The 27,560-nt window shown below is 40.9% G+C and overlaps 1 protein-coding gene across 13 annotated transcripts; it reads left to right on the forward strand.

The window, feature by feature from the left end:
• Window positions 1-40: 40 nt before the first annotated feature.
• Window positions 41-27,444, forward strand: LOC143150194 (uncharacterized). 13 transcript variants are annotated; one of them, XM_076318272.1, is made up of 36 exons: window positions 41-178; window positions 430-531; window positions 2,083-2,270; window positions 2,375-2,582; window positions 2,779-2,949; window positions 3,040-3,264; window positions 3,349-3,592; window positions 3,697-3,814; window positions 4,099-5,024; window positions 5,130-6,870; window positions 6,947-7,108; window positions 7,200-7,326; window positions 7,402-7,616; window positions 7,721-7,845; window positions 8,503-9,261; window positions 10,700-10,835; window positions 10,912-11,015; window positions 11,093-11,771; window positions 11,855-12,034; window positions 12,126-12,338; window positions 12,411-12,692; window positions 12,774-13,325; window positions 13,415-13,584; window positions 14,163-14,315; window positions 15,252-15,675; window positions 15,746-15,933; window positions 16,029-22,461; window positions 22,547-22,987; window positions 23,068-23,341; window positions 23,450-23,673; window positions 23,807-24,024; window positions 24,143-24,520; window positions 24,833-25,183; window positions 25,261-26,226; window positions 26,339-26,521; window positions 26,627-27,444. In XM_076318272.1, the coding sequence occupies exons 3-36, from the start codon at window positions 2,117-2,119 to the stop codon at window positions 26,717-26,719; spliced, it is 17,817 nt and encodes a 5,938-aa protein (XP_076174387.1). In that variant the 5' UTR covers window positions 41-178; window positions 430-531; window positions 2,083-2,116; the 3' UTR covers window positions 26,720-27,444. The 13 variants fall into 13 exon arrangements, with proteins under 13 accessions (XP_076174387.1, XP_076174388.1, XP_076174389.1 ...); XM_076318273.1 differs by lacking the exon at window positions 430-531 and having other exon boundaries at window positions 26,627-26,759; window positions 26,878-27,444; XM_076318274.1 differs by lacking the exon at window positions 430-531 and having other exon boundaries at window positions 26,627-26,759; window positions 26,889-27,444.
• Window positions 27,445-27,560: the final 116 nt, after the last annotated feature.

The raw sequence follows: 27,560 nt of genomic DNA on the forward strand, positions 1-27,560 counted from the left end.
CTCCGTGACTTTAGCGCTTCGTCAGTTGCGTACTCTTCCGTTCAAGCAGCTTGTGACATTTTTTTCTGTTACTACAAGATGTTTACTTGGATGAGCCGTGCGAATTTCAACGAGGATCCCGATAATTACGCGTGCAAAGCCGCCATGAAACTGCTAAGGAGACAACAGTAACTGGAAGGTACGTGATCCGGCGTGGTTACGGGCGGCCCGGGTATGTTTATAGCCTGCAAACTCTGACATAGCAATGGCGTACTGTCGCCGTAAAGGCCGTGCCAACAAAATTGTCCTCTGCCTTATTTAGCGTAAGTTAATTGTGCACGCGGGAATCTACCGGAGAAACGGTGCCTCATATGTGGTGACACGGCTTATGGTGACAAGGACTATTTGTGTTTCTCGGTGATGAAAAGTGGCGTTTTTCGGTGATTATAGTGCCTCGGTTTTCCCCACTGTGGAGTGACCGCCGATTGCCGAGCGGCACGCCATCCTGCTGTAGCTGACTGAGTTCTATACTGTAAAGAGATTAAAAGCTATGTGAGTTCGGACCGAGACACGAGTCAATGTTTTTATTATCGACGAAATACAGTTTTAAGCGAAACCGATTTTTTTCTATGAAAAATAACATTACTATGAGAATATATAATATGGCTGAGGAAATAAGCATTGACACGTAAGAAGTGATTGATGTGTTTTGCATACCGTTTATACGCGGTTTATCTGTCGTGATTTCACCAAAATTATAGAATTTTCGTTCCTTAAATATTTTTATTCAACACTCGGTAAACTGAGGATGCACAACGATTTACGTAATAATTACAATTTTGTTAAAATTAGGCGATTGTAATCAAAATATATCAGTACAAAAAATAGTATACTTTTATTAAGAACTGCACATTTACAGTATTGATATTCAAAAAAAGTTATTAAAATGTGATTGACTACTGGTAAAATGTTTCTCATTGCTAAAAAGTTTCATTTAGTGACACTTTGCAATAGTTGAAAGTTGTGCTTATTTTGTTCAAAGAGATATAGTTAATATTAAGAGAAAAGTAATTATCTAATTCTAGAATCAAGCACTTCTCATATGTTCCATGATTTGTGATATCTAGAAAACTTTACGAATGAAAATATATGAGTTTTATTTTGGAAAACATGGAAGCAAGGACTGTAACAGTTGAGAGATATAGTCAAGGTCAAAATCAATCTATATTTTATGTTTTTATATGACATATGTTTATGAGTTTCTGTTGTGTTATAAAATTTTCATGTTATATAAATAATGTATATTATATATAACATATATAATAATATTATATATTATTCACTTATTAAAAGTATAGTGATCAAAATCTGTTCAAAAAAACCTGTAATACTTCAAAAGTATATGGTATTATCTATAGAAAGCTAAATTTAGAAAAAAGTATTCAGTGCAATATTTGGAAAAATTTACGACATAAAACAAATGGTAAATAATTTGCTCTTATTTAAATATATATTTAAATAATTTTTTTGCACCCATAATCTTATTTTTGAATAAACTAATTTTAAAAATTTGTTAAGTATGCACATAGTTGACAAAGATTTGTATTACTTCTACTCAGTTTTGTATTTGTAAACATTGGATCATGGTTTGATTATTTTTAGTATACTTTCTGAATGAACTATCAACATGTCAGTCTTTCAATATTAACTACAAATATACCTATAACAATATTTCAGTTGTTCATATTGAATGAGAAGTTTTAATTATTTAAACATAGTTCTTTTCATATTCATATTCAAACCATGATCTTACCAGTGTGTTCAAATATAAAAACAAACAGCTGTAATATAATCTTTGTAGAGATGTGTCAAGTAAAGGCTTAGTTTAAAGTATGTATATCTAATAAATTTACAAAATTGATTTTCTAAAATGAAATGCCTTGTCTAAAAAATGATCTTCTTCTTTTTCTATTTAGTTTTTCATGAAGATTCACCTTTATTTGCCAGTACTACATCTTTGAAAAACTCTATAGACCATTTTCAATAAATATACCATTGTAAATAGACATAACAGACAAAACAACATTTCTTTTACATGCTCAGGACTACATAGCAACACAGGTCTAGTAGAGGTGCCATGGATGATGAAGAGCGTCTTGAGGGTGAGGAAGAAATGGAATTAGATGAAGCTTCTGATGGTGAAGATGAAGATGAAGAAACAACAGGAATTCCTGTTTCTCCAGCAAATTCAGATCAATTGCTTGGCCCTGCACCAACAACTCCTGGTAACAGTGCGTATATGCTTTTTGGTTGTGTAATAAATTTATCATATATATCATTTTACATCATGTTGTTCAGTACATAATATCATTATAAAAATTATGTATTATTTCAGAGGAAGCACAAAAGTTTGTTTCTCTTGCAGTAACCCCGGATGAAGCTTTTCATGATCCTTTACGGTACCAGAAATTTCCACTTCCTGGGGGTAAACCCTTAAATATTAGGCGGGGTCCAGGTAGACCTAGGAAAGAACGTCCACCTGGAATTACACGCGGTGGAGGCACTCGTAGACCTTTTGGAAGGGGAACTACTAGGGGCAAAGGGTTTGTGCTATATAAATATACACACATACATACATACATACATACATACATACATACATACATACATATACATACATATACATACATATACATACATACATACTTATTTATTTATTTATTTACTTATTGTGTTAAACTGGAAATTAAAATATTTCAAATTATTTTATATATAATGTGCAAATATACTCTCAATTAGTCTTGGATATGCAAGAGGTGTACCACGCCGTACCAAAAGTAAAGATGACGACACGCATTCAGAGTCCCCGAGTCCTCTTCGCCTTGGTGAAGATACTCCTGATGGAGAGTCATCTAACACTGAGAGATGTATGCCAGCACCAGAAGAACCACCATATTTTCCAGAACAATGGCAAGGATATTTAACATTTTACTTTTGTATGTCTGCTTGAGACATAACAATATACAGTGACTTTAACATGGTATTGATTTATTTATTCAGGCCAGGAAAAGTATGTGCTTTGTGTAATTTGGGTGAACGAAGTCAACTAGGTCAGGGTGAGTTGTTAAGATTTACCTGCCCTGAAGGTTTTACCCCTGAAAAGTCCACGAACCGTGACGAAACAACTGATCATCTTGTTGATATATCTACCGGAGACAAAAGTCCACGTGCAGCAGGTCCTGGTGCTGTGACTTGCCGTAGGCAGAAGAGTCTAGCTAAGTGCAGGTATTATTTAAACTAAAAAAAAAGTTTGTACATAAGAAACAGTATTCCTTATTAGTATTCTTGCAATTAAATAATCTCTTATAGGAATACTAGTCTAACAAATTTTACGGAACCAGTGGAGGAATTAACTATAGTTGGGTATTCAGAAGAACCAGAAATAGGAACATTATTTGAATCTACTGGACACTATTATGTTCATCAATCTTGTGCAGTATGGTCAAGTAATACCCAAGAATTAACAACAGAAGCGTTAAGCCCGGCAATAGTACAAGCTTCATCAAGGCGTTGTGCTTATTGTTCTCATTATGGGGCTGGAATTCCTTGCAAAGTAAGTCTTTTTTATTTTTTCCATTTTTCTGGAACATGTTTTTATTAAATCAATAATTAGTTATATGTAAGAACACAACAGATTACAATATTATTCTTAAACAGGTGGCATCGTGCAATCGTTATTTTCATTTACCATGTGCTGCAGCTTCAAGTTGTTTCCAGGATACAAAAAGCTTGTCCCTTTTTTGCAGTCAACATTTGGGACAAGTTCCACTTTTGTGTAAGTTTTATGTGATATTTCTGTTTAAATGATTGTTTAAACACGTTTGCGCCGCCTTTTGATTTCATGCACTTATTAAGTAGCGAAGCATGAGAAATTGGGCAGTAGAAGAAGTTGGTGTCGTTATGAATGATAGACAAGTGTTTTTGTATTGATTTTATTTATTGCTATAAATGCCTGAGTACTTAATAAATTGCAGCCTAATCCAGTAACGTATCAAGTCGGCGCGAATGTGTTAACTAAGTAGTTCGTCGTATATATTTATGCGTTATATTTGATTTTAGTGAACGGTGATGTTACTTGTATGCAGTGCTGTGGAATGGGAGATGTTTCCAACTTAGTAATGTGTTCCATCTGCGGCCAACACTACCATGGTGGTTGTGTTGGTTTGGCACTGCTGCCTGGTGTACGGGCTGGCTGGCAATGTGTATCTTGCAGAGTTTGTCAAGTGTGCCGTCAACCAGAAGATGTTTCGAAAGTAATGTTGTGTGAACGTTGTGAAAAAGCGTATCATCCTAGTTGTTTACGACCAATTGTTACATCTATACCTAAATATGGTTGGAAGTGTAAGTGCTGCCGTGTATGTACAGACTGTGGTTCGCGTACACCAGGCGCTGGTCTTTCATCACGATGGCATTCTCATTACACTGTATGTGATTCGTGTTACCAACAAAGGAACAAAGGTTTTTCGTGTCCTCTTTGTAGAAAGGCATATCGGGCTGCCGCGTATAGAGAAATGGTTCAATGTAGTGCATGTAAAAAATTTGTTCATGGTACCTGTGACCCTGAGGCTGATCCATTAACTTACCAACATCGTAAGGAAGCTAAACCTGATTATGAATATGTTTGTCTACACTGCAAAAACATGGCACTTGTAAAAAGAAAAGATAATATTGACGATTATGGCGGAGATTTAAGTTTAAGCGCATCGCAAGAAAGTCTATATGGTGATGGAGATTCATCGGAATTTGATTATCAAGGTGGATCAGAAGAAGCACTATATTCTATAGGTCTCGGAAAAGGGAAACCATTTTGTGCATCTAAAATAGCAAAGAAGAGATTAGGACTCGGGGGCGGTTTAATTGGTCGACCAAAAGGAATTGGTAAACTCGGATACCAAAAGCGGCAGAAGATGACAGAATTTGGAAGAAAAAGAGGCCCCAAAGCAAAAATGAGAGGTATCTTCGGGGTACCTGGTGTGGGATTACAGGTATACTTTGTTCCTCATTTTATTTTGATTTTAATACTACTTTTCTTTTGTACAAGTATACAGAATTAATTGTAAACCTTCCTAAACTAATTTTTTTTATTTCAGAGGCCAATGTCAGACTCATTTTCAAAGGAAGATGAACCAGGCATTGAAAATAGACTCGTATTATGTTCAGCAAAAGATAAATTTGTATTGACCCAGGATATTTGTGTCATGTGTGGTGCAATTGGCACTGATCAGGAGGGATGTTTAATTGCTTGTGCACAATGTGGTCAGTGTTATCACCCTTATTGTGCTAATGTCAAAGTTACTAAAGTAATATTACAAAAGGGTTGGCGGTGCCTTGATTGTACAGTATGCGAAGGTTGTGGCGAGAGAAATGACGAGGGTCGTTTGATTTTATGTGATGATTGTGATATCAGTTATCATATTTACTGCATGGATCCACCACTGGATTATGTACCACACGGTACTTGGAAATGCAAATGGTGTGCACACTGTCAAACATGTGGTTCAAATGATCCAGGATTTAATAGTAGTTGGCAAAAAAATTATACACAATGTGGCCCCTGTGCATCTCACACTGCCTGTATATCTTGTCAAGAAGCATACAATGAAGGGGACCTAATAATACAATGCATCCAATGTGAGAGGTGGTTGCATTGTACATGTGACTCAATTAAAAGCGAAGTAGAGGCAGAGAAATGTGCAGAAGAAGGTTATATTTGTATACTTTGTCGTCCAAGAGATGTCCCACCACCTCATCTCTTATGTAATCAACCTAAACCACAACCAAATAAGTATCCCCGTTCTCCACCGCCGGCATCACGTAGTCCAGAATTGTATAAACCTTCCCCTCAACAATACTTGGTTGATGGTGTTTACTTATCTGAAGCTGGAATGAATCACATAAAATCATTAACATCTGAACATCAACAAACAAGAAAGAAAAGAAGAAAAATGCATCCTTTGATTGATAAGGAAGCAGATATAATGGCTACTATAGAATCTGTAGTTGCTGGTGGCAGTTTAGATAATTCTTTAGAAGAAAATGGAGGAAAATTAGATTTAGCAGATGTTAAAGATGAGCCTACAGAGGTACTCAAAGAAGGCATGGTATGGACACCACGTGGCGACCAACCACCGCCTGAAGGTTTTAGTATTTATACAACTGAAAATGGCATACCAATTTTAAGACGTAAGCGTCAGCGTAATTTGCAAAAGTTAGGCATTGGAGGTTTTATTGTCAGACTAAGAGGCACTCGCAAAGACAAAGAGGAAGACGGAGATCCCGAGAAACCATCTGATTCAACAGTTGGTGTACCGGATGATAAGCCACGCAGGAAACCACAGAGAAGAAAACCAAAGACAAAACTTTCTGAATGTTTTCCTCTCTACATGCAAGAGGCATTCTTTGGCAAAGATCTTATGGACACGACCAAAGATAAGGAACTGGAAAGTAGCAGTGAATCGGATAGCGAGCGCAATGTATCCGGAAACGCAGATACTATCCAGCTATCTCAAGATGAACTGAAAGCAATGGAACAAGTTAAAGCTAAGCAAGAAAAAGAAGAAGATAAACTACCTACAGAACCTCCCATAAAACGGGAAGAAATTATGGACGACGAAGGTAGCGATACAGAAGCCCTTGGTGATATCTTACCCATTTCAGGCGATTTGCTCGATAGTGATCTTGTTAATACCATCATGAATGAACCAGATGAAGATTTAGCTAAAGCTAGTGAAGCATTAGATGAATTGGATGACACACCAGGGACAACTAAAGACGAATTAACAGACATTCTTAGTCCACATTTCAACCTAGAATCAATGGTCAGAGATACAGGTATATTTTATAACTTATTAATAGTCTTTAATATTTGTAACTGCTACAATATAAATAATTGATTATATTTCGTTAGGATTACCTAATATGGATAGTAAAGATATTGAAGAAATATTCAAAGGGGTTTTAACTGATGAATCTCAAGAATCTCAAGAATCATCGGTATTTTCTGTTCAAGCTCAGGCTCCACATCCTTCGTCATCTACTACACCCCTTGTATCTCCTTCACCACATCCTGGTAAGTATTTAATTGCTTAATTATACAATTATATTTCAAACACAAAATATGATATACAACATATGTATTAAAATAAATATTGCGATTATAGGTATACAAACATCGATGCCTATACCAAGACCGCAAGTACCTGGCACGCTACCCTCTGTTGGTCAATCTAACTTAAATTCTCCAATGAGTTTCCCACCTCCATCTCCATATCATTCGGAGTATAGCAAGTATGTTTACATGTACATTATAACATGAAATTAATATCTTTTTTAATTAATATTTTTATACCATTTATTATGCAGTAGCCCACAATTCAGTCCTGCTTTCTCTGAACCACCAAGCCCATGGGTCAATCCTGATGACGAGGGCGCCGCGCCAGCCGGCAATACTACAATCTCATACAACCAAAGAAGTAATCTTAAAATGGAAGCCGATGAAGCTTTAGGTACAGGGGCAACTATATCCTCTGTACTCTATGCAAATATTAATCACCCAGAATGGAAGACAGACTATCCAGGTATGTATAACTACTTCTGCTTTACATAACTTGATCCTATTCATTTTGTAATTTTACACGTAAAATTAATTTATTTAATCATATGCTTAAATATATTATTTAAGCTTGGCCAGAAAGATGCAAACAAATTCTGAAGAAATGGCGTGCGTTACCCAATGATAAGAAAGCTCCGTATCTAACACTTGCACGGGACAATAGAGCTGCAATTCGTATGAAAAAAACTCAACAGGTAGGAATAGTTTCTGGAGGTTTTATTAGTGATGCAGGTGCTAGAGAGGCGTGAATCTTTTATGTGATATCTATCCATTTTCATCTTCAAAGATGTCTTGTGCTAACACACAGGTCAAACTAACAACTTGTCCTTTGTGTCCGATACCTCTACTTAAAGCTGTTAAGGTTTCATTTCTTTTACATTTCGTGAAACCGGATAAAGTGCAGACGTAAATGCAGTATAAATCGCAATTTTTAAAAATTTATAAATAATTACATTAACCTATATTTAAAACACATTTTCCTAGATTTTATACATATATTTTATATTGAACATACTATGCGATTGCTTTCTAGTTACGTTCATCGCTATTACGAATGTTACTACATTACCTAATTACACACAAATAGAAACGTTACTCTCTAATTACATAAATTCAGATTATTTTTCTAACAATATCCATACCTTCAGTCAGATCATGTTTCGTTAGAAGTGTAGATGCTAATTTGATTCTTTAGGAATATCAATTTAAGTCTAGTTCCCTCTAATAGCATTCCATCAAATTCCTTAGAATCCTTTGGAGATTTATTACCTTTGTATGATGTATTTTGGAAATATGTAAGCCATGAATACTATAACGTAAGTGTGTGAACGAGGCACCCCTTGAACCGACAGATATCCAAGGATATACCAAGCACGACCCCAGTCACTGCAACAAGTGCACCTACCATCATCACCAAACCTGTCACAACTATGACATCAGCTCAAGTTTCTCCAGTAGTAGCTATGGCTTCCAACCAAAGGCAGATCGGACTTTTGACCTCAGTGGGCAGTGAAAAGTCACAGGAAAAGAATGGAATGACTGTATCTGCAACAGGGATGACAGTGTCAACAGCTAGCAGTAATCATCATGCGGAGGTGTGTGCGGTGCAGGGACCGCAGAAGCAGCTAACATCTACTTCCCCGAGTCCTTCTCCAACATCCACGACCCCTTCTTCTTCACCCAGGCCCAGCTCTGTGAATTCTATTAATTCCATTAACAGCCTGGCGCACCAAGAGATTACCGGTAGCCAGGCTAGAGTAGCTCAGTCGCCAGCCACGCCTTGCACATCAGCAACTGCTTCTTCTTACTGCAACACGGGCGCCGGTGAAGGGCAACATCAAACGTCACCATCCCAGCAACGTCCTACACCTGCTCACATTACGATCAGTACCAGTACAATTGCTAACAGTCTGAGCATCTCTCAGCCATCCCCCACTGCCAACGTTATGGTGGGGGTAGGTCCTGTTCGCCAATTATCCTCGGTAGACCACCAGATTAGAGTGCTCACCCCATCTGAAATCATGCGCACCCTCCCCTCCCTCAGCCAGGAGCACTACGATCCGCCACCCACTGCAATTATTCACACTGTACCTGTACAGTCCCCGGCTATGGTGAGCCACCTATTCTGTGCCTCTAGTGTCTTGCCTTGTGCCACGTGTCTGATCGACATTTAGTGTCCTTTCTCCGTTTTTAGAAAAGAAGCATTAGAGTTCATAGTTCAGTCTTGCAACAATTTCAGTCATAGTTTAGTTATCCTCGCCAGTGATCTGAAACATTAAATATTTTAATTAATTTATACTGTTTTCTACTGTGTTATTGTTAGAATGCATAGTGTTTCGGAACATTGGTTTTATGCAATGGTGAATTGACTTTATGTTGCATTTACATATATTAAAATGTATTATATTTTTGATTGATCAGACACTTTTCATTATGTATATATACACTTATTTTTATTAGATAGCCATATATTATTTTAGATTCTAGCATTATAAATTTTTTATTTGCATAATTTATTACATTGTATATGGCATGTCAAAGACAACTGGTAGCACATATTTTTTGTTCATTCCTAATCCTTAAAATTCCAGAGATCTCAAAAAAGAAAGTATGGCATTGTCCTTTTCCCATGTACTTGAATAAGTATACTGCTTTTTGTGAATCGTGTTATGAGTTATTGGTAGATTTGTTGCAATGTAGTACATTATTTCCTGTCCAACAACAATATTATAGCCAGTTTTACTAACTTTTGTTGCTTTTTACATTTCCAGATGCTTTAACATCTTTTGGTACTACAAACTGTTACACTTACTTATTGTATTTATAGTGTTATAGCTAAATAGGTACTTATTGCTATTAATTAATATTTAATAACATAGTACAATTTTTTAGTTGCTAACAACACAGATTAAAACATGAATAATTCTTATTATGATTCAAACTATACAAAATATTTCACATATATTTATCCACATAAGAGGCCATGAAATAAGTCTTTTTTTTAATTATTTGGTTTATATGTAACAGAAACAGTAATCTTGTATATGTATTAAAATAGTACAAACGATATACTTTCCTATATTCAGCTATACATGCATGAAGACTACTACAAATTAATCTAAAATGGATGTTTATGGGTGTTCTGTGTGGTAAAGCAGGTTTTTTTTATACAAACCTTTGATTACATAATATTTCTTCTAGATGGTGGCTGGTTATTACTATAACTGTGTTGCACATACAGAAACATTAAGATTTTGCTAATTATATTAATTTAGTAATATGCCATTATTTTACCTGAATGTTGAAACTTAAAGTACACTTTTGGCTGACTGTCAATTTGCCTTATTGTATATTTTATATTGCTTCAAAGAAAAACAGATCATTATATTCTTCAATTATTTCATTAATCAAGTGGCTGAATATTTGGAAATATGAGTATGTTATTGCTACTTCACAATTCTTACTGTGTTCTAATAACAATGGCTATAAGGATATAATGATCTTCCATTATACTTGATTTCTTAAGTCTAACAAAATTGTTTTTAACAGGAACAAGAGAGACTTTCCAATAGAGATCGTTCAAGCAGAGAAGCTGAACAAGAACGTCAGTGGAAACAATTACAAGCATTGCGCCAACAACAAGCACAGATGCAGCAGCAAGTTATTCATGAACAACGTGTACATGGTATGAAATATTCAATTATATTATGTTTAGTGTAACCAATTATAATTTTGTATTTAACCTTCTGTTCCTTTAATAGCTATTGCTAGAGTTCATAGACAAATAAGCGAAGACAATACACCTCAAATAAATACTGACAATACTACAGGATTAACGACACAATTGCAAGTCTCCACTTCGCAGGTAAGTATTTAAACACAGTCTCTGCAATATAACTAAAACATATATTTGTAAATATTATGTGAAAATTATTTTTTTAGGATGGTAATCATATGGGACCATTAGCATCACCGTCTCCTGGATCGCGTAACACATTCGCCACACCTCCTGTGAAAGTTACACGAGGGTTAGTGCCTCAAAGCCCTCATCAGGGCATACCACGTTTACCTAACCAACCCTGTGCAACGATGACACGACCGGTTGGAACTGTAGTTAGACCTGGAATGCCAAATAATTTCACGCAACCGCCTTCTCCATTTTCTCCACAAGCGCCGCAATCTCCTCACGATTTTCCACAGTCTCCAGCTTCTACACAATCTCAGGACCATTTTCCACGTTTCGACAATACCGAAGCTTATTCCCAAGGTTCCCAAACACCCAGGTCACAAATACCTGGTACACCTTCGTATTCCACATCTCCCAGAAGTGATGTATTTTCTCAGCCACCAGGTACCCCACGGCCTATGTTTAATGCTCCTACTACTCGTCCTTCTACTCATGTATATGCACCATCTCGTACTCCTGATCCGTATAGTAGTCAGCCCCCCACACCTTCTCCCGCTTCAAATTATTCCTCGCCAAGGCCAGAATCTCGACAAGATTCGCAGCAACCAGAAGTGTTTAATCAACAACCAGAAGTGAATAGACAGTTACGTGACCTTTTGCAAAGACAGCAGTTCAATAAAAAGATAGAACCTGTGAATCCTACGTGGAATCAAGGTATATTAATATTAAAATATGTTGTGTCGTGAGAATATCAATTGGATATATGTATATAAATATATAATTGTACTTAATTTCAGACGGTCCGAACAACTCGGAAAACAATCAACCACAATTTGATGCAGCCCATGTACAACTTCCGCAGCACTCTCAAACAGCAAGTAATACTGGTGAGGGTACTTTCAGACATCCTCTTCCACCTGCTATTGTTAGACCCAGGATGCCTATTCAACCAAATGTTTTGATACGAAATCAAATTGGTAAATTTGCGAAATTTTTTATTGTTATAACATTTAAAGTTGTATGTATATTCTTCTTTTCTATTGCTATTACTATTTGATGTGTGTATAGGAATAAATACGAGGCATCCTGTAGCAGCAAATGTAGATGCCAGAGTGCAGAATATAGATCCGCGAACCAGAATGCTGTTACAAAGACCACAAGTGGCTGCGACAATACCTCAACAACATTTTCAAGGAAATCAAACGTTGCAAACACGTATGCCAGCCGCGAGGAATACTATTGCAGAACCCTACGATGTCTTGCAACAACAAAGGTTTCCAGGTATATGCATATTCTGTGTTATGCAATATCAATAATTGATGAATATTCAGTTATTGAAAACAATTCTTACAGATCCCAGTCCGGGCCAAAGTATTGCGCAACGTATAGTGCGCACCCCACAGGATAATTTAAATCAAGGAATCAGAATGTTAGGTTCGCAAGGGATGGTAAGAGCGCCTCTTATACCAACAACGGTTGGTGAAGCTACCGTCAGTCCCTCCGAACCGTCAGAGATACCAGATAACGTCACTGCAGAACTTGAGAAATTAGAGCAGGAGGGGGCACCGATGGTCGAGGTCGAGGGCGTGAGTGCAATATTAGGAGACTTAGGCGACGACGATGACGAATTGCTTGGTAAATAAACTTACTTTTAAATTTTTTCTCGATTCTACAATATAGAATGTACACATAACAATTTTTTATCTTGGGTTACAGCCGAAATGGGAGCAGATTTTAATATTTTGGAATACGCCGATCCCGAATTAGACAATATAACCGGCGGTGAGAAAACAAACATACTTGACTTGGATTTAGAGCAAGTTGAAGTAGAAACGAAGGACGAGAAACAAAAGAAGGAAGTTATTAAAGACGAGGAGCGAAAGCCAACGGAGTTAAATGCGGCCAGCGCAGTGCACACTGACATAAGTGATACGTGCAATACGACAACCACCGTGCAAACTCCGACCGAAACGTCCAACGTTCCGACACAAGCACAAACAGTACCGCCAATTACTGCAACATCGCAAACGCCGCAGCAACCATCCACCATTATGCCACAGTCGCATGCTCAAGCTGTTGTCGTGCAACAACAAATGCATCAGCACGTGCAGCAAGCTGCAGCGATGGGCAGGCCTATGCCTCCGGGAACTCGCTTGCTATCACCTGACGGTGCAGTTGGCGTCGTTACATCAACCAACACCGTCACGGTCAGTTATCCGTCCACATTTCCTGGACATCCTCAAAGAATGCCGCAAACACATATCCAAGGTATGAACTCGGTGAATCACCAGTTATGCGGAATTGTAACTATCATTTCAAATCCTTCTTTTTTTTTTCAATATATTTCTGTATTGTAGTATCTCAACAACAGCGGCTGAGCATGAGAGTGACAGGCGTACCGAACGTGGCTGGCAGAGTGGTAGCCGTAAATCACATGATCGGTCCGCGTATGCCGCTCGCGCCACCACCGCCTCCGCCCCCACCTCCGTACCCTGGGCCACCGCCCCCTTACCCTGGACCCATACAGGTTTGTACGCGTTACATGTACTCTCGATGTTTTGAAATTTTTGCATCGCTTTAATCTTGAGTATTTTTACGCAATTATATCTAACACTTTCTCCTCTAACCACGAGAAATGAAATTTCTCGTAAATCTGACAAGTAATAAACGCATCACGAATTACGTAACCACGAGCATTATCGTGGTCGGTTCGCCGTAACAAATACGAACGTCTTAATTTATTATATGCAAATCTTATGTAATATTTTATCGATATCCGTTCCAAAGATTAATGTACTGTAACTAAATACGAGTCTATAATGTATGTATACAGATACGTATGTATAATTACGCGTACATAGCGTTCAACGTCAGGTTATCATTGTTAATACTGTAATTTTGTAGTACTTTGAATTTATGCAATTGTATGATACGAAGTGTCGAGTTTTGTTTATGAAAACAAGTGTAACGTGTGAGAACAGGAGATTTCGAATTTGCTATGAACGTAGGTGTAGGCAAGTAATTTATTTAATATAAGAGTATTGGCTGGTAAAATGGTGTTTTGGCCTGGGTGTTTGCAATGCATTGGTGTTGGTGCATGTCTAGATGGGGCTGTGCCCAGGTGGGCGGGGTATGACGCGGCCCCCAGTCCATATAGGGCACCCAGTACCGGTGGCGGGTCCACCGATGGCCCCTGTGGTACATACTGGTACACCCGCAATGACACCTCACCCTCACCGAAGACCCTTGCTTCTGCAGGTGAGCAAGACTTGGGGAATTTTCAGCATATTGCACATAGTATCACCTGCAATGATACTGAGAATTAAAGATTTTCCATTTTTTGTGCACCATTTTTTTCCCTCCGTGTACAACACGATCGATGGTTGCAAGAACTGTGCTTAATTATAAACTATATAATGTGTTTCGTTAAAATCGGTTATAGCCATTTTACATTCGATTTCGACATAGCAGTAGGTTATCGCTACTTCACAATTCTTGAACTGAATCATAAATTGCATAATGTACTTAATTAAAATCAGTTACACTATCAATTGATGCAAGGTCATTGATAATTTTACGAACATCGCTATGATGTCTCCTGTGTGCGCTGAAATATTTGTTTATCTATTATCTTATTAGTATTTGACTTATCAGTAATTACAAATTACGTCGATATGATCTTAGAAATATAGAGATAGGACACTCTTTCTTGCGAAATAAATAATTTGAATCATAGAACCATGCTTAAAAACATCCACTAGTATTACTTAATGATTGAAATTGTATTGGGTTTCGTTTGACAGTTGCTAAGTATCATTAAACTATTAATAAAATATGTTGCATTTTTCTGTGTGCATGTATGCTATAATTAGGGACAAAACATTAGGCTTCGTGATACTATACGTATTATTGATATTTGCTTAAATACAGACACAAAGTCCATTTTGCATTTATATTTCTGTACCATTATTTTCTCTTAATGATGTTTCTGTTATGACTTTTAATGAAAATGATTGTAGGGGTAATATATTTGCATGTTCGTATCTTTTCATTAGTTAGAATGATCAATGTGCTTTGTCTCAATATATAATAAAATAAGATTCCGATACAAGAATTAGTTATTTAATTATTCTCTATTTGAACTTACTTATAATATTCTATTCAATGGTTGAAAGTTAGATAAGCTGTCAGTAGTCATTGTCACAGGAACAACCACTGTTGTTGGAGGAACTGCTGGAACAAGAGAAACGTGAGCAAGAAAAACAGCAGCAGCAACAACAGCAGCAGCAGCAACAACAGCAGCAGCAGCAGCAGCAGCAGCAGCAGCAGCAGCAGCAACAGCAGCAGCAACAAAGCGATAATGCAAGCGCCGGAGGATCTCTTCTCAGTGACAGTGAGTTTGAAAGATTTAGAGCAGACGTTTTGGGTTCTGCACCTCTTGCTTCTCCTCCACAAGGAATTACATCAGTACCTGGAGGAGTTCCTGTAATTAGGCCGGCTTGTACACCAAGGCCACCATCCGCTCCAGGTACCAGTTGGCAGCAACCAGTACCGGACGCAACGAAACTAGCAGCCCAAGTACCCAGGCAGCCAATTGCTACGCAAACACCACCTGAACGTCAGTACCATAAAATATTTATTCATCGATTAAAACATCATTCTTAACTTTATTTTTTTATTTGTTACAGCGAGGGTTGCCACGTTTAATATTTCTCAGATCCCAGCTCCGCCCACGCCGCCGGAGAATATTGTGAACGAACAGGATCGTCAAGCACAACTGCAATACGAACAATGGCTAAATCATCAGCATCAAGTGTTGACACAGCAACTGAAGTATTACGAAACTGAGGTACAAAAGCTGCGTAAAATACGAAAAGTAAGGATAGAATATTTTTCTGTTGCAGTGTTTTCTTTTTTCTATTTTTACACGACGCGGATTCATTACAGTTACATTCTCTCGTAATTTTACAGTCTCTAAATAGTAAACAGCGACAGCTACGAAAATCCGGGAACGAATTGACAGAGAACGATGCAGCCGAACTGCAACGTATTTCCAGCGAGCAAGCAATATTGCAAAAGCATTTGGACGCGAGTCGCAAGCAAACGCGTCAACACGGGATGCTGATACAGGAGTACCATAGTAAACAACAACAAAGACAACCGCAACAACAAACCAGTGAACCTTGTTCACCTTTGATGTCCCCTTCTCAGCATTCGCCGATGCACAGTCCTGCCGCGGTCGTTTCGCAAAGCCCAGGTCCTGGAAACGTTCCCACGAATATGATACAGCATTCACCGGTGACGCCCATCATCCAGCACAGTCCAAATCCACCGTTATTGCAACACAGCCCCGGCAATCCACAGTCGGGTAATCCTGGAACAATGTCGCCGCATAATATGCAACAATCGCCTAGAATTGGAACTCCACATTCGCAGAACGAGGACAGCCCTTTCAGTCCCGGTGCAATGCCATCGCCTGGAATGTGCGGTCCCACAGCCACCCGAATGACGTCGCCCCAACATCGCGCGATTATTACCGGAAGGCTTGCAACAAGTCCAGGTGCGTTCACACCGGATACGCGAGGCACCCAACAAATTATCGGGGATCAAGCAGTCAGAGTCCATGGTCTCACACAACGTTTTGTCCGTCCACCTGCTGTCGGAGAACCCGGTCAAAGACCTAGAATGCAGTTACAAGGAGGAATCGTCTACGGGCAACGTTCGCCACTTGGAAGTCCCCAACCTACCCAGCAATCTTTAATAAATCAGCAACACCAGCAAATGCTTCAGCGGCAGCAGATCATTCAGCAACAACACGAAACGGCTGGGATACTCCAAGACGGGCAGAACACGATAACTCAGCGCACCTTGCAAATGGCGCAGCAGAGGCAGCAACTTCTGCAACAACAACAACAGCAGCAACAATTAGCACAACAGCAGAGGCAACAGTTCTTGCAGATGCAACAACAGCAGCAACAACAACAACAGCAGCAGCAACATACCATGCAAAAGCCACCGAGTTCTCCGATGGTCTCTCAACCGGCGAACTCTCCAAGTCCTCAGCTTCATCAACAGATCCAACAAAATTACGGACAACCGCCGAGTTCGCCCATGCCGCGCAGTCCCATGGTCCAGCAAACAATGGGCTCGCCCATGCTTCAACAGCAGCTGAGCCAGACCTCGCAGCCTCCTAGTCCGATGAACACGAGGATTCACACGCATCCACCCAGCTCACCGATGATAGCGCAGTACCAACCGCCGAGTCCCATGTCTCGTAATCATCCCTCGACGTCGCCAATGCTGCAACACCAATTAAACAGTTCACACCATCCTCCAACGTCTCAACCACCCAGCTCTCCAATGCCCAGAAGTCCAATGGTCGGTGGATCGCCCATGCAAATGCAGAGAAGACAATCCACGGGTAATAGTCCAGCGATGCCTGATCGACCTCAGAGTGTAGAAAATCCAGGGACACCAAGAACACCACACACCCCGCACACACCGCACACGCCTCATGGTTCGTATGCGACTCAGAGTTCTAGCAATATTACGGTTACCAGCGATCAACAGCAACAGTTGCAATCTCACCAACATCAACAATCTCATCCTCAAGAACAAACTGCTTCGACGGATCATGCGAGTAGGGGTGGCGGTAATCCGCATAATCCATTAAATCCACTGCCTCTGATGACTGCTTTTGGCAGATTCGGATATTTTAAGCTTGGACTGAGGGGCGGTTCACCCATGTGGTCGACCAAAGCGGAAACCAGTAAGGGAAAGACTTCTGAATCGCATCTCTTGAACCTGGACGACAAACCGAACACTTCCGTGGTCGTGCACAGGAAGACTGGTATACCGCAGTCGAAAATCAACTCTCTGGTCTGTGCTGATTACAACGACTTCGACGATGACTCCCACACACCGCCACAAACTCCACCAACCACTCTGGAAACCAAGCAAGCGACGTCGTTGTCCGATAACGGACCGTTGACTCTGGGCAGCCCGAGTAGTAAAATGGAACCGATCCCTGACACCACGGATTACGACGATGACAAGACCATAGTGAACACAGAGGTGACCTTAAGTTCCACGGCGCAACGAGACAGCGACGATATCACGGTGATAGATCAATTTGGAGACTCGGAGCTCGTCGACGTAATCTCGGGCACACTGGAAAGCGACATGCAGGAAGAATACGTGCTTTTCGAGCCCGGAATGGTGGTAGATTTGTCTGCCGATAGCAACGATTCTCTCTGCCAGGCATTGGTCAACGAAGGTAGCCAGGGGCACGATTTGGTTCAGATATTAGAGATCGAGAATCCCGAATCTCAAACCGACGAGCCAATTCTCAGTGATGAGGACTTGGTGCCGTCCCACGCGAGGAACAAAAAGGGTTTGAGGTTAGACATTGTCAGGACATTGCAATCTGGGAAGAGATTAGTTGCTGTTACCGATACACCCGAGTCTCCAGATCAAGAGGAACTTCGAGTGGATCCGTCGCCTGGATCTTACATGGACCAATCGCCAGAACAGGACCTTATGGTCTCTTTTGTCAATGAATCCGAAGTGGTAATCATTGACCCTAGCACGAAGTCACCAGAGGATAATTTGTCCAAGGAGTCGTGCACCGATGAAGTTGAGAAGGACAACATCAACGTTCCAGAACCGCCTAAGGAGAACGCAGTCGTCGAGTCAGTCGTCGAAGATCAATCAAAATCGCAAAAAGAATCAAAGCAGAACAGGAGCCCCACGCCGTTCTTGTTCACCGACAAACTACTGTATAATCAAATGCCACCATCCAGCGTACACCATGCAAATATCGGCGTGTCATCCGTGTGCAAATCAACGGTCTCCTTGTCGACTTCTGGAAGTACAAACATTGGTACCAGTAATGTAAACACCACGGCTGGCAATGTGCTAACAACTGACCCTGTTAAATCGACCTCGATATTCACGACCTTGAGCATAGCAAAAGACACGATTTCTTCTTTCAACAATAAGAAACAATTACCTTCAACTATGGCCAGCATCGTCGCTGACGCAAAAATCGCTGCCAAACTAAGTCAAACTGCACTGGAGAATATCACCCTGGGCTCGCAGCAACACACGAGGTTAGACTCGTTGCCGAAAGTCAGCGCTCTGAATCTCGAAGTCTCCAAGTCTCACATAACGTGCTCAGACAAGCTGCCGTCATCTGTGTCCAACGTGCAGAACGTTTATACTAGTTTTGTCCAGAACACCACCAGCGGCATGGATTCCAGCAACCCCACAAAACTTTTGCTGAGCGTACAGCCAACATCCGTCACGCTGTTCACGCCAAAAATGTCCATACCCGATCTCCCGAAGAAGGAGAACAGCGCCAACCTGATGACGACGAAGGAGAAACAACTGGACGTTTTTGAGAAGACGAAGGTCAAAATTGAGAAGGATGAAACCGATCATTCGCGCAAGAACTTAGACGAGAACAATGTGGACTCTTTGACTGCTAATGTTGTTGTAGGTTCGGCTATAAGTCAGGAGCCAATACCGTCCGATGACAAGAAAAACGATCCTCTGAACACCACCGACGAGCTGGAAAGCATGCTCGAGGCGATTCACAACCCTGCTGAAAACACCATAAGCAGGGAGAACTCCCGCGTTGAGAGCAAAACGGACGCCGTATCGTTGAAGAGGATATCTCCCGTCACGGATGACTTATCGCTAGTAAATATTTTAGAGAATGACTCGGAGCCCACCGAAAACGAAAACAAAGACGAGGCAGTCTCTGAGACGCAAAGGATTAATAGCAAACCAAAGGAAATTGAAACGAGTATCGCGGACAATAGTACCTTGAGCATACCTCAAAAGGAGAAGAAGCACGACGAAATTGTAGATATCGAGCCGAGCAAACCGTACGTACAGCACCGTCTCAACGAGGAGAAGATGATGGACGAGTCGTCGGACGACATATTGGACATGCTGCATAATATAATATCGTCTAAACCTGAAATGGCGAACAGCGAGATTCTTCAGGAGGATAGATCCAGGAAGAGCATGATGTACGAGTTGCCCACGCCATTGGATACTTTGCCTTTGAACATACTCCAGGACTCCTTGATGGACCTGGAGCAAGAACACTCGGATAACGAACACCTCTTGTCGAACGAGAGCAAAGGACCAAAGCCACGAAAGATTACTTCGCCGCCAATGGAACCCGCGCCCAAGAAGAGCTCCCCCCTACCGCAACAGAGTACACCCTTAGTAGTGAGCACCATAGCACAGCTGCAGAAGTGCACGACAACAGTACCTCATCTCTCACCGCTGTCGAAACCCACCGAGCTGACTTCGAACGTCGTCAACGTGTCTCATCAGCTGAGAACATTGCTGTCCTCCCTGCAGACCAATCATTCGCAAAATTGCACCACTGTCAATCAAACCACCATCGTCACGATGGTGTCGTCAGCGATGGCGGGCCCGAAAGTGGGGAACATACTCTCTACAGCGAGCACGCCATCAACGAACTCTGTAAATAATCTGCACAGCAACGCAAACGTACGGCTGCAGACATGCATGACCACTTCCCTCGCCACGCCGCCGAGCAAAGCCGATCTAGAGACTACGACCACTAGTTATACTCCGCATACAAAGGAAAGTACAAATTCTACAGTAAGCGTTGTTTCTACATTGTGCAAGGCCATGCCTTCGGATCCATTTTTACGAGTCACTTCCAGCGGAATACAGTCGCAACCTAGCAGTAATCTTCCTCTACAAACGTCGTCTGTGATCACCCCGAGGCCGTCGACTAATTCGGGGATCTCCATTACGTCAAACGCGATGCTGAATGCCATGCTGGCCGGGACGAACTCAGCAAAACCAACGATTGCCGGTCATCGGGCCAATACTGCTCCCACTCAAGCCAGCAATCTGTTGAGCTCGGTAATGGCGACTTCAGTGCAGCGCACCCAGAGCCTACAAGCGATACTGCAAGTGAGCTCGGGGATTTCGTCAGCCCCCTCGCGCGTTGTCGTCAACGCCACGTCGACCACCGTCACGACGTCCATGCAATGCGTCAGAACCATCGTACCTCCTATAGTCACCACGAGTACCAACAGTATCAACGTAACCACCAGCATACTGCAGAGCACTCTATCTCAAACACCGACCCTCTTGCATTCTCAACTCACCGCTGGACAGGGCCAATACAAATCTACTGGTCATCTGGCGGTGGACAACAAGAACACCGATCTCGAGAGACTGGCGCAGAGCACGCCGTTGAAGAAGGAACAGGAGGAGTCCAACTGTAAACCACAATCGGTACTTGAGAAACCAACACCAGCTAGATCGGATCTGGACATGAGCAAAGCTCCCGCTGGTCCGCACAGAATGGAAGAGTCGCAGAACGTGCTGCTGAAACAGTTGTTGCAGAACACCGCGTGTGCCACCACGACTTTGACCTCTAGTTCTTCTCAAGGGCCTAGCTTGCCGCTAGTACCGTCGCTGGAGGCGCAGCTGGCGAGGCCAGTGCCGCCAACTCCGTTTTCCGTCTTACCACCACTGTTGAACGAAGTGCCAGCACCCAAGATCTCCAGCAACAAACAAGTCCTCGCCAGGGAGACGTCGTTTCTATCGCAGACAGTGACACCTTTGAAGGTGCAAAGTCCACCAACCAAAGAAGAGCCACCAAAACCACCTCCACCGTTGTCCACATCAACGCCAGTTTTATCTCAACAACGTATGGCCGACAATTTCGCCAAGCAACAACCGGTGACGCAACAACCCACCAAAAGCATCCCCATATCGACTCAGGGGAGCCAACAGTCCACGACCACGGTGACCAAACAAGTACCCCTCACGGTGAAGCTTCCGGATACTACCACTACTATCAAACAAGAACCTGTCAATACCCAACCGCCAGCGAAACCAGCGAATGACTCTGTTATTAACAACAATGTTCCAGTCCAGCAATGCATATCAGCCCCTATGGTTGTTTCGCGGGTCGTGTCGCAAACGAAACCCGTGATCACGACGGTAGCCGGCAAGAATATACAATCAGCGACGCAACAGGTATCGAGCGCCATTCAAGTGGCGCAAGCATTGACAACCGTTACCACCACCCAGCCTCAAGCGCAACAACCTCAACCCCAGATACCGGTAACCCCAAAATCCATTGTCTCGGCGCAGCAACCATCCCCACACGTAAACACAATACCGCCATCAGTGCCTCATACGGTGTCTCACACTGTGGGTCATCAAGCCCAGGCGTCACAGGGTGCGAATACACAACACACAGTGCCTTTAGTGGAAGTCAAAAAGGAAGTTCTTGATGAAGTTCTATCTAGTGGTACACCTACCCAATTAACCGATACCAAAGACTTTCTTACTGCCAAAGAGGAGCTTATCGACGGATCGATTGACGACAAAACTGGTATGCGAGACACCCTTCAACATCTGTTAAGTAGATTAGATCGTGTAACATAGAATTTTGGAATTATAGATTACTTTATTTTCAGATCTCAAGAAATTGAAAAGACGGCAATATCAACAAAAACGGAAACAAAGCCAGGGAAAAGACGCAGCGGCGGCACCGCAGAAGAAACGCGCTAGGAAGGTGTCCCGCTTGGACGAGGATTACGACACATTCATTGACAATTTAATGACACAATTGCGACAGCTTCAGCCAATGGCAGTATTAGAACCCCTTTTAGGCAAGAATTACGGCGTGTGTCCCATCTTTGGATCCGGAGACTTGACAAAAATTGGTAGTCAAAAGGACTACAACACCAGGACAGGTGATTTGGTGGGTTCGTACGGATCCGCTACGTTGCCTGGTGTTTCTGATCACTATAACACTCAGCCATTTGGCGAATTAGAACCTTTACCGCCTCAACAGCCTGCTTCTACTCAGAGAGGATTCTACGATCAAGAATTCCCACCCCTTAAATTAGACGATTGTAAGCGTTTTATTAATTATTTGTGTATTTTACCTTTGATGGACAGAAGAACGATCTTTTAGTGAACATTCAACTTTCAGCTGATGAAAAAAAGGAGAATTCTTTGTTGACGAACCGTGACGTCGATTCTCCTGACACGATAGTTAGTTCATCCTCGCCCGAATGCGTTATCCCAGAGTTCATACACCGATTCCCTGGTTTGAGATTGATCGAAGAGGAATCGGATGAGGAATCTGATTGGTTAAAACGGGTGTCGCCTGTGATACCTTTAATCTCACCAATACCGATCAGGCTCAAACCAACGTACGTCAAAGATACGGCTAAACAGGATAAGGAGAATCTTGGAATACCGAGGTACGCCGAGGAATGTTTTCTTTAAGTCTTCTTAGAGTCTTCCTACCTGTAAACTTTTTGAATTAGTTTCATGAATTTTTTTTTTTTATCATATTTTACTTTACATAGACTCGGAAAATCACCACCAATACCTCTGAGAGATGGCAACGTAACAGTTACATTAACCTTGAACAGTCAGGCTGCAGACGACATAATGGGAGTACTTAAAGACTTGGCTAATATTTTAAACATAGCTCCTCCCACTGGTTACCAGATAGTAGAACGTACCACTACTCCCCCTAGTCAGAAATTAGGTCTTTATAGAACCAAGGGAAAAGATGGTAAAGAGGGAGGTATGAGCATTAATTACTTAGATGAAAATGGTATACTCTTAGAAATATAAATTATTATTAATAAGACATAATTTTTTCTCATTGCAGTTTTTTGTACATAAATGAGTTCTTTAATACAATATTGACTTTACAGCTCCAATTGATATACAAAGTATTTTGAATGGCGCCGCCAAATTCTGTCGTCATTGTGAGGTTGTGATATTGAATAGTTTAATAAGGAAGAAAGTATCAGACTTACCATTTTTAAGTAAGGAGGAAGCAGAGCCTGGCGATGAATTATGTTTCTGTTCGGCAGCCTGTTACATGCAATTTGCCCTTATGCACAGAACACCGTCGAATACACAATATAAGGTAACCATACTATTTTTTCATTTATTAATACAATAATATTGTAAAGGTATTATAAAAAAATTACAAAGGTACTGCATAATTTTATTTATGGTAGTTTAAAACGTATCTTTTCGTTTAGGCTGCAACTATAGTAGATCATCTATGTCATAAAGTAGACAATAAAGTATTGGACGATGATTTCAAAAAGGGAAAGAAATTCGTGATCAAACAGTCGGTCGAACCGGTTGAAAGCATGGAAGTTGAGCAAACGGAGAAGGAATCTGAAATTAAAGTGAAAACTGAGAAAGAAGATCAGGATGTCCCGGAGATGAAAGAGGAAATAATGGAGGAAAAAAGGCCGAAGAAACATCCGGCTGCGGAAGAGTCTGCAACCGAAACGACCGAGCCCCAACCACCTGCAAAAGTATGGAGAGGTTTACGGTATAAAACTTGGTCTATTGGCTCAATGCAACCTCATACGAAGTATAAAAAACCAACTGACAAAGAAATTACGGAGGTATAAACAAGAATAATTTTAAATATGAAACTCAAAGATATTTGAAAATTTAGAAAGGGATTAATGTAAATATAATAAGAAGAAGAAATTGTTATAAGGTAAAATAAACCTGGGTGTTCATTAGAATCCATACAAGTAGCGTAGTTCTCATACTTCCTACAGATTGCAACCAAAACAAAAATCTACATCAATCCATATCTAAATTTAAACAAAAATTCGAAAAAGAAAAAGCATACAACAATAATACATATATTTTAAAAAATGTTTCCATTTATACATAAAATAATATTAACGTTATTTCTTTTCGCATAGATGCTTTTCCGTATGGGGGTGACAGTAGTGCCTGCCAAAGCGGAAGACAGTCGACGATGCATGTTTTGTCACAGTCAAGGTGACGGTACAGCCGATGGCCCTGCTAGACTACTTAATTTTGACGTCGACAAGTGGGTGCACCTAAATTGCGCCTTATGGTCGGAAGATGTGTACGAAACTGTAAATGGTGCCTTGATGAATCTCGATACTGCTTTGCAACATAGTCTTGTATTAAATTGTATTGTTTGCGAGAAACCGGGAGCTACAGTAAAATGTTTTAAAATGCGCTGCACCAACGTGTACCACCTTGGCTGCGCTGTCAAAGATGGCTGTGTTTTTTATAAGAATAAGGTAAAGCCACACATCAATTCAAATTAAATTTGCCTTGCGAGCACGAATTGTTTCATGAATTGTTTACAAATTTTCAGAGTACCTATTGCTCTCAACACGTGCAAAAGAACGAGAAGGACAACGAGCTGACGACGCTGTCCGTGTACAGAAGGGTGTACGTCAACCGAGACGAGAACAGACAAGTCGCAGCTGTGATGCATCATTCAGAACACAATCACTTATTAAGAGTCGGGAGCCTGATATTTTTAAGCGTTGGACAGCTACTTCCGCATCAGCTTGCTAATTTTCATACTCCGAACTACATATATCCGGTCGGTTACAAAATTGTTCGGTTCTATTGGAGCATGAGGAGACCGAACAAACGATGTCGTTATGTCTGTTCTATACACGACGTTTCCGGTCGGCCCGAGTTTAGGGTGCTCGTACAAGAGCCTCTGCAAGAGGATGTTGAGCTACGGGATGCCACACCCCGTGCCGTGTGGAGCAGAATACTCGAGCCTCTGGCCGAGTTGCGAAGAACAACGCACAGCGTTCAACTGTTCCCAAGATACGTCTCTGGCGAGGATCTATTTGGGCTGACCGAACCAGCGGTCGTTCGTGTTCTCGAAAGTCTTCCAGGCATCGAAACTCTCACCGATTATAGATTCAAATACGGTCGAAACCCATTGTTGGAATTGCCACTCGCCATCAATCCCACCGGCAGCGCGAGAACCGAAGCGCGTTTGCGTAATCAACTCCCGTGGAAGAGGCCGCATACGCAGCGCACAGGCTCATCCGCGCGAGCAACATTCGTCCCGACGGCAACCGTCGCGGGGGAGGTGGCGTGTCCCTATTCGAAGCAGTTCGTTCATTCCAAGAGCTCGCAGTACAAGAAGATGAAGCAAGAATGGCGGAACAACGTGTACTTAGCCCGCTCGAAGATTCAAGGTCTGGGGCTGTACGCCGCACGAGACTTGGAGAAACATACTATGGTCATCGAGTACATTGGAGAGATCATACGGACCGAGCTGGCCGAGACCAGGGAGAAACAATATGAAGCGAGGGTATGTCCTTTTTATTGCCGAATCCACGTTTACCTGTTCGAGCATTGTTATTCATTATTAGATCAAGCGTTATTGAGTGGTAGAAAACAACATTGGAAAACGTTTGTTACAGAATCGTGGTATTTATATGTTCCGCCTAGACGAAGAGAGAGTGGTCGATGCAACGTTGTGCGGAGGCCTCGCGAGGTACATCAACCACTCTTGTAACCCGAATTGTGTCGCTGAAATCGTCGAGGTCGAGCGTGATCTTAGAATAATAATCTTTGCGAAGCGAAGGATCTCACGCGGCGAGGAGGTATGTTATTTTTAAGTTGGTATTCTTTTTTTTACACTTTTTTTGTTCTCGTAATTACATTTTTCTTGTAAAATCTAAACGACGTTGTTTTTTCTTTTTTTACAGCTGGCATATGATTATAAATTCGATATTGAAGATGACCAGCACAAGATAGCATGCGCATGTGGCGCGCCTAACTGCCGCAAGTGGATGAACTAAAGAGCTCTATCCACCGTTGTTATTGTTACTACGTTATTGGGTAGGTTTTACATGAAGAAAAAAAATATATAAGTATATATAAATATATATACATATTATATATATATGTATATATATATATATATGTATATGATAGACACATTATTTAATTTGTAAAGTGCCATTGCAGTTTGACTAATTGATTCATAGTGAAGTTGGTGCTATGCCATCACAACATTCCTCCAAAGTTGTACAATATTAGTTTTACTTTACAAAACATAGAACATTGATCGCTTGTATATTACGGACACTCTTGAGGACACGACACGGAATAATTGCGAAACAAATTTTATGGGTCGTGTGTATGTATACAGGACGTTTGTATCTTTGTATGTTGAGTAGAGTCAACGTTTAGTTGACCAATATTGTAATATAAATCGTTTATTAATTATTATTGCATATACATTGCACTGTATCTGTACATAAGTAGAGATCCATGTTATTTTGAATCACCGGATGAATTATGTAAAGTAACAGTATCTAATTTAGAATTATATACAATTATAACTATTTCATTATATGATAATAAATCCGTACAAAATCTACTGATACCTTCGTTTTTGTAAATACCTTTTTCGTGTAATATGATCTATTATCGCGTGGTAGGTAAAAAGAAAATTTATCTTTCGATTTTAATGACGTATACACAAATGTTCGAAAATCTTTTTCCCGTGATGAATGTTAATATCAATGTATATTGTGATGCAAATATGTGTTTCTCGATGATGTAGCCATAAGAAATATATTTGTGTATTTATCCAGAAATTTGGTTGAAAAAATCAATTTTTCTTCCATTATTGAG

This window comes from Ptiloglossa arizonensis, chromosome 8 (assembly GCF_051014685.1).
Source record: "Ptiloglossa arizonensis isolate GNS036 chromosome 8, iyPtiAriz1_principal, whole genome shotgun sequence".
Lineage (NCBI taxonomy): Eukaryota > Metazoa > Arthropoda > Insecta > Hymenoptera > Colletidae > Ptiloglossa > Ptiloglossa arizonensis.

Coding starts and splice junctions, on each gene's coding strand:
- LOC143150194 (XM_076318272.1), top strand. CDS start 2,117: ATGGATGATGAAGAGCGTCTTGAGGGTGAGGAAGAAATGGAATTAGAT. Junction 5,025..5,129: donor TACCTGGTGTGGGATTACAG/GTATACTTTGTT, acceptor TTTTTATTTCAG/AGGCCAATGTCAGACTCATT. Junction 7,846..8,502: donor GTATGAAAAAAACTCAACAG/GTAGGAATAGTT, acceptor TTGAACCGACAG/ATATCCAAGGATATACCAAG.